This window comes from Coturnix japonica, chromosome 12 (genome assembly GCF_054131305.1).
Source record: "Coturnix japonica strain WE chromosome 12, WE-NBRP24, whole genome shotgun sequence".
Taxonomy (NCBI): domain Eukaryota; kingdom Metazoa; phylum Chordata; class Aves; order Galliformes; family Phasianidae; genus Coturnix; species Coturnix japonica.
In genome coordinates this window covers 4,840,514-4,846,713 of record NC_140674.1, presented here as the reverse complement: position 1 = coordinate 4,846,713, position 6,200 = coordinate 4,840,514, and the positions used below count along the sequence as shown (strand labels likewise).

Below are 6,200 nucleotides of genomic sequence, written 5' to 3'. Positions count from 1 at the left end.
CTCTCCTTCCACATCAGTGCAGGCGCTGCTTGTGGGCACTACCTCACGGCTCGCATCAGCCTCTTAAAGGGCATATTTCCAAGCGCTGTGGGAACGGATGTAAAAAGGGTTTTTATTTGAGGCAGTAATCCATCTAAAAGCTCCGCTTTAGTAGTGGAAATCGGGATATTTCCACAACAGCCGCGCGAGGGCAGCACAGCACCGCCCGATGCTTCCCTCACACCGCCGTGCACACAGCGCTACTTTCCAAAGCCTTTTCCTTAATACTTGGTGATGTTACAGCGCGCTCAGTGACGCTATGGCCAAAGCTATTACTTTCCTCGCCCTGCATTACTCAAAGGAGCGGATATTTTTCCACACATTCGGTGTTTTTTTGCATTTCCCGAGCTCTGCGGCCTACCCTGCTCCGCCCCGGCCGGGAGGAGCCAACGCTGGCGGCCGCCCCACCCTTAGCGACGGCGGGGCCCGGCCATGAGGCTGAGCCGGGCTGCAGTGCTGGCCAGGGCCAAAGCCGTCGCTCTCGATGGGGTCCGGAGGCTGAACTGCTGGTGGGGGCCTGGGATGTGGGATGTGGGGATAGGGACGGGGCTGAGGATGGGAACAGGAGGGGCCTTACCGTGAGAGGGATGTACGAGGGGATGGGGACGAGTAGGGCCTTGCAAGTGGGGGGGACAGGCCGAGGGATGGAGGCAGGCAGGGTATTGGGGAGGGATAGGTAGGGCTAAGGGTTGGGGACAGGGCTATGGGTTGGGGGCAGGCAGGGCCTTGCAATGGAAAGGACAGGCCGAGGGATGGAGGCAGGCAGGGCATTGAGGGGGGATAGGCAGGGAGAGGCTTTGGGGACAGGCAGGGCTTGTGAATATTGAGCAGCCTTGAGGTCCCAGGCAGGTCTGCAATGGCAGAGCAGCCCTGGAGGGGACATGGCAGAGGTGTAGGATAGGCCCAGGCCTGCAGTGCACAGCAGATGGGAAGCTGTGACCAAGGCCAATACACTGATAGCCCTTTCCTCCCACAGGGGCAGCCACATCACAGATGTAAGTACCGTGCTGCCGTCTGCTCATCTCATCGATCCCCTGCCTGTACCTGGAAAGAACTGGCACTGGGAGGGTACTGGGGTACCTGTGTTCACCTGACGATGCAGGATTTGGGCTCGTAGGCACATCTGCACTGCAGGAAAGGGATGCCCGGGTGAGAGGGATGGATCCTTCCTGGAAAGCAGCGTAAGGACTGCAGAGCTGCTGGAAAGAAGAGCAGCGAGATGCTGGCAGGGTGCAAAGGGTGGAGGAGCTGCTGATTCTGTGCTGGATCTGGCAGCAAATCCCTCAGGCGGTGCTAAGCTTGGGTTAGATTGAAGCAACCTGAATTCCTGCTCTAGCTTTTATCTTGTGTGGCTTAAACTGCTGTGTTTTGTTGTTGTTGTTCTGTTGTGCTTTGTGGGTTTGTTTGTTTTTGCCTGAGAGTGCAGTTTAATGTTTAATCTCTTCCTGCATAGATATCCATATGCCGAGATCTGCCCAACGTTGAAGTGATCACATTCAGGTGAATCCCAAGCTGCTGACACTGGCAAGAGCAGAGATCGTGTGTTTCACGTGGCTGTGTCCTGGCTTTGGGTTTGGTGCTGCCTCTTAGTGCGTGTCTCCAGGCTGTCAGCCTCTCCTCACCTCTTTTCTCAAGCAGGGATGTGGAAATTCTTATCCTTCAGCACACTCCTCTGTCCCCTTGCTATTTGTTTAGAGGGGGGTTAAAATGTCTCAGGGTTTTTGCTCCATAGGTCATATTCTATGGAGCATAGGATTTTCTGGGCCTCCACATGAAGCCAGTCTGCAGAAAGCTGGTTGAATGGAGCTCTCCAAGCTCCACATTTCTCCCATCTCACGTGGAGCCTCTGCTATCTTTGAAACAGAGCTTTTCAGCTTGGGAATCTTCTGTGGGTTCTTCTTCATGTTGGGAATCTGTGGGTTCTCCTTCAGCTGGAGCTGCTAGAGAAAAGGGCGTCAGTGTGATGGATGGTTGGGGGAAGCAAAAGCTGTTTGTCATCTTCAGCAGAGAGCAGCGCCTGCTTTTTTAATTCCTCCCTCTGTTTACAAAGATGAAATGCCATCTTTTTGTTCCATGCAAAGCCGTAGGCTCCTGATTACCGCCCTCGCTGTGTCGGTGTGAGGCTTCTCAGTGAAGCTGATGCAGAGAAAGGGGTTGAAAAGCTGCGTGCTGCAGGGGCCCTGCTCACCGCTAAGGGCACAATGAGGAAGGGTGGGCTGAGCCTGTGCTCTCTCTGCAGCCTGAATGGCATCTCAGACCTCGAGCCGCTGAACCAGTGCCAGAATCTGAGTGAGCTCTACTTGAGGAAGAACAACATAGCAAGCCTGAATGAGCTCTTCTACCTCAAAAACCTGCCCCGGCTGAGGGTCCTGTGGCTGTCTGAAAACCCCTGCTGTGGGTCGGACCCCCACCGCTACAGGATGACGGTGCTCCGCAACCTCCCCAGCCTGCAGAAGCTCGATAATCAAGGTGGGTGTTGGCAGGGAAATGAACAGCCCCGAGCCCTGGGTAGGGTGAACTGGAAACCAGTGTTGTGCTGGTTCCTCTTGTTCAGGTGTCCTCCACTCTTTGTGATGGGGAAATGTGGTACGGGTATGCAGGCAGGCTGGATCTGTCAGAAGTCGAGAGCCCCCCCTCTGTAGAACCATTGCTCTCAAGCTGGTTTCTCCATTTTGTGCCCTGCAGTGCCAGGGTTAGTGCTAGCGGGGCTGAAAGAGGCTCATTAGAGCTGAGGCTATAACATTCATTAGTGGTTTTTCAGAGCTTTCTCCTTTGCTCTGGCAAAACAAAGAATCTGTAATTGGATCTGCGGTTATAGAAAGAGCTTTTCTACCTGCTAGCAGTAATTTGGTGGCTTTTGGAGCCTTGCAGAGCATCTTTGCATCCCCGCCTGGTATCTTTCTCCTTTTAAGAGCTTGGTGACAGCCACTGTTCTCTCGTGGGGGAGAATGAAAGCAAAAGGCCTCTACAAAGCAGGATTGTTGGGTGAAATTCTCCGGGTGTAGCTCTGCAGCAGCAGCACATTCCTGATCACAGGCAATGTCTTTCTGGGCTGCTGGAGCTCATTGCAAGCAAATGGCTCCAGGCTGTTGTTTTTGCTTTCACAGCCGTGACAGAGGAAGAGCTGTCCCAGGCCCTGGTTGATGGGGAGGAAATCACGGCCCCACCAGCCAGGAGGAGTATGGAGAATGGCTGCTCTGCATCCACAGAGTCCAGTGCTGCCGAATCCACAATGGAGACTGAGAGCGAGATGCTGAGCTTCGGTTTGGAGGAGACCAAGTGAGATATTAGGGCTCTTGGGCTGGACCTGTGGGTAACATAATAGGACCCTGCCAGCCAAGCCCCTCATCTTCTATGGGCCAGCCCTGCAGTGGGTGCAGATTCCTGTTGTTCCAGTTAGTGTGATGGAGCAGTGCTGGGTCAACAGTACTCACGGGTCTGGTTCTCTATCTGCCAAACAGGCCCTTCCACGGAGGGGTGCTTGCTATCAGCTGCATGTGCAGACAGAGGTGGGTGAGCTCACCTCCTTAGCTCCCCTGCAGCATGCTTTGGTGCTCATCAGCACCGTGCACATGCTGGAGTGCAGTGTGATGCAATTGGTTCCCAGTCCTATGGCTGAGAGCAGCCTCCTCTTATTGCCTTGCCTAATTACATCCTGTAGCTGTGAGGCTCTTACTATGGTTTTGCCCAGGCTGCTGTGTTCTGTAGGCAGCCGAGGTGTGTGAGATGTGCTTTGAATCCCTTGGCTAGAGACTTGTTGGGTGACTGCCAGTGACTGCAGAATTTTGGCCTGGCAGAGTAAGGTTTTGCCTTCTGCTTATTGTAACATTTGCTCTTCTTCCCTTTCTTCAGCAAAATCCGAGAGCAGCTTGGTATGAAGCCTGTTCCTAGGGATAAATTTTCCTCCTTCTCATCTCAAGAGGTGGACTGTAGCCAAAAGACAAGAGTGAGTATCTTTCAAGTCCAAATTGCTTTTCATTTTTGCAATGCCGTGCTGTGTCTTTATTTTCCTCCGCACACAGAGAAAGCCTGATGAGGTTTGTGCTCTCCATCTGTCTGCCCACGGGCACGTATGTCCCTTCACTAAGGCAGTGCTAGGAGGTGGGCAGCAGCTGAAATGCAGCTGGTGAGCGGGAGGATGCTGAATCGAGTGCATAGGTGCATCTTCTGCCCCCTCGGTGGTGTAACCCCAGATGAACCTCATGGATCTTGGCTGTGCAGCTGGGAGCTGCTGTATTCTGGGCTCAGTGCCATCGCTGCAATTGGCATAGGGAGGCCATAGCGAGGATCTAGACCGTGTTCTGCCTCATTCTGATGCTTGTTGCCTTCATGCCCACGTTCTTTCGTATTGTAGGCTTCCTTTATAGCTCCAAGAGTACTACTGCAGGCCCTGCCTTTTTTCCCTGTTTTTTTTTTTCTTCTTTCTGCCAAATGAAAATGAAGGGGATGTGGGCACAGACTGCAGCTGTGGAGCTTTAAGTTGGACATTAGGAAGAAAGATTTCCCCTGTAGGTGCCTGGAGAGGTTGTGGAATCTCCCTCTGGAGTTTTTCACGACAGGGTTTGACAGAGCCGAGTTCTGGTGTTGGCAGCAGTCCTGCTTTGCTGGAAGGCTGGCCTGGGGACTTCCAAAGGTTCTATCCAGCTCCTGTTTTTGCTATTATCTTACCATTGCTCAGATCAGAGTGGGGGCAGGTCCTTTCTCACCCTTCATGTGGTCACACTGGAGAAAGGACAGCTGTTCAGTTGAGCGCCCTTTTCCCTACAGGAGCCAGAGGTGTGCGGGCAGTCTATGCAGGACTGGGTGGACGAGTTTGTCCTGCATTCCAGTGAGTCTCCTCCAAGGCAGCCTCTGCCCCTCAGGGCCTCAGGGGGGTCGGTTTGTCCTTGTAGGTGCAGGTGATGAAGTCCCTAGAAGGAGCAGCAACTCAAAAACCGAGTGCCCCCCTTCTCTGGGCTGATGTTAACGTGTTTGTATAAAGCAGTGTCTGTCTCATCCTGGCAGAACAACGTGCTGAACGCCATCCTGCTTCTCACGAAGGAGCTGGACGCGGAAGGTCTGGAGATCGTCCAGCAGACAGTGGGGAGGAGGCTGCAGGCCTTTCGGAAGAGAGAGCTGCAAGAGGAGTGAGGGTGCGTGCTGTATCCTGGAGCACTCCATGAGCCAGGGAGCTTGCCCCAGCCCAGCAGCACCACTCTGCCCATACATGCCTGGCTCAGCACGTCCCGCTGCACTTCCCCTGTGGATGAGGTGATGCTGGCTGAGAGCAACTGCCCCTTTACCTCTCCTGACATTGCCCCTGGCTGTGTGCATCACGCTGGCAGGTTCTGCCTCTCAGCTTTCCTGCTGGCGTGGCAGGCTCTGTTAATGTGTGCATGTTGCATCACTGGGGTCATTCGATGGGAGCCACGGCGTGATCAACAAGAAAAAGCTAATAGGGCTGTGGGCAGAGGTGCTGCTGTGCTGTACAAATGAAGGGGCTGGAAAGCCTGACAGCAGCCAGAAGTACCACTGCTCCCTGTTGGCCGAGCACTTGGCCAGTTGTCATAGAACAGGCTCTGAAGGCAGCTTCTCCCACAAAGGTTTGTTTGAATCTTGGGAAGACGCTGCCTGAAGGGTTTTCAACAACTCTCTGGTGCAGATGGTGAAGGTCAATGTCAAATTCTTTCTTTATCTTAAAACTCTTGATTTCTTTCGGCCTTGTTAGTACAAGCAGCATCTGATTCCATGGTCAGGTGGCCCATGGAAGACCTTGGTGCAGCCTGGGTGAAGCAGCACATCCTGAATGCTCTGCTGTAGTTTCGCCCCTGCTTGCCCTCGCAGGCATTTGAGCAGCCCAAGGTAAAATGAACCTTAGAGCAAAATGCTCCTGTGTGTTTTGGGAGAAAACGAGCCAAGCATTGCTGTCGGAATGCACAGGTATAAAGGGTGGTGCTTAAGTGAAGAAGCTGCGTTCAGAAGGGTTTTACAAAGCTGTTAAATACCACTTGAAACATTGTGACATAGCAAATAAAAGCCGTTTTCCCTCTAGGACCTGCGAGTTGTGGCTGGGGCTCGGCAACCATGGTGAGAGCAACTGACTCTGGGCATTGCTGTGTTACATCTGGGTCACGGCTCCCATTGTGAGCCCTCTGAAGCCGCAGGGCAGCTGTTGGCCCCTG

General features: G+C 53.5%; 1 protein-coding gene across 5 annotated transcripts; it reads left to right on the top strand.

The window, feature by feature from the left end:
- Positions 1-451: 451 nt before the first annotated feature.
- CFAP410 (cilia and flagella associated protein 410) lies at positions 452-6,069 on the top strand. 5 transcript variants are annotated; one of them, XM_032446562.2, is made up of 8 exons: positions 452-548; positions 1,016-1,034; positions 1,493-1,539; positions 2,279-2,508; positions 3,147-3,318; positions 3,892-3,985; positions 4,807-4,867; positions 5,044-6,069. In XM_032446562.2, the coding sequence occupies exons 1-8, from the start codon at positions 472-474 to the stop codon at positions 5,199-5,201; spliced, it is 858 nt and encodes a 285-aa protein (XP_032302453.2). In that variant the 5' UTR covers positions 452-471; the 3' UTR covers positions 5,202-6,069. The 5 variants fall into 5 exon arrangements, with proteins under 5 accessions (XP_032302453.2, XP_085368798.1, XP_015726584.2 ...); XM_085512672.1 differs by having other exon boundaries at positions 1,016-1,220; XM_015871098.3 differs by lacking the exon at positions 4,807-4,867.
- The last annotated feature ends 131 nt before the right edge of the window (positions 6,070-6,200 follow it).

Bases quoted from the DNA above. Each gene is read 5' to 3' on its own strand.
- CFAP410 (XM_032446562.2), top strand. From the start codon at position 472: ATGAGGCTGAGCCGGGCTGCAGTGCTGGCCAGGGCCAAAGCCGTCGCT. The intron at 2,509-3,146 runs GTGGGTGTTGGC...TTGCTTTCACAG, and splicing joins GCAGAAGCTCGATAATCAAG to CCGTGACAGAGGAAGAGCTG. The intron at 4,868-5,043 runs GTGAGTCTCCTC...TCATCCTGGCAG, and splicing joins CGAGTTTGTCCTGCATTCCA to AACAACGTGCTGAACGCCAT.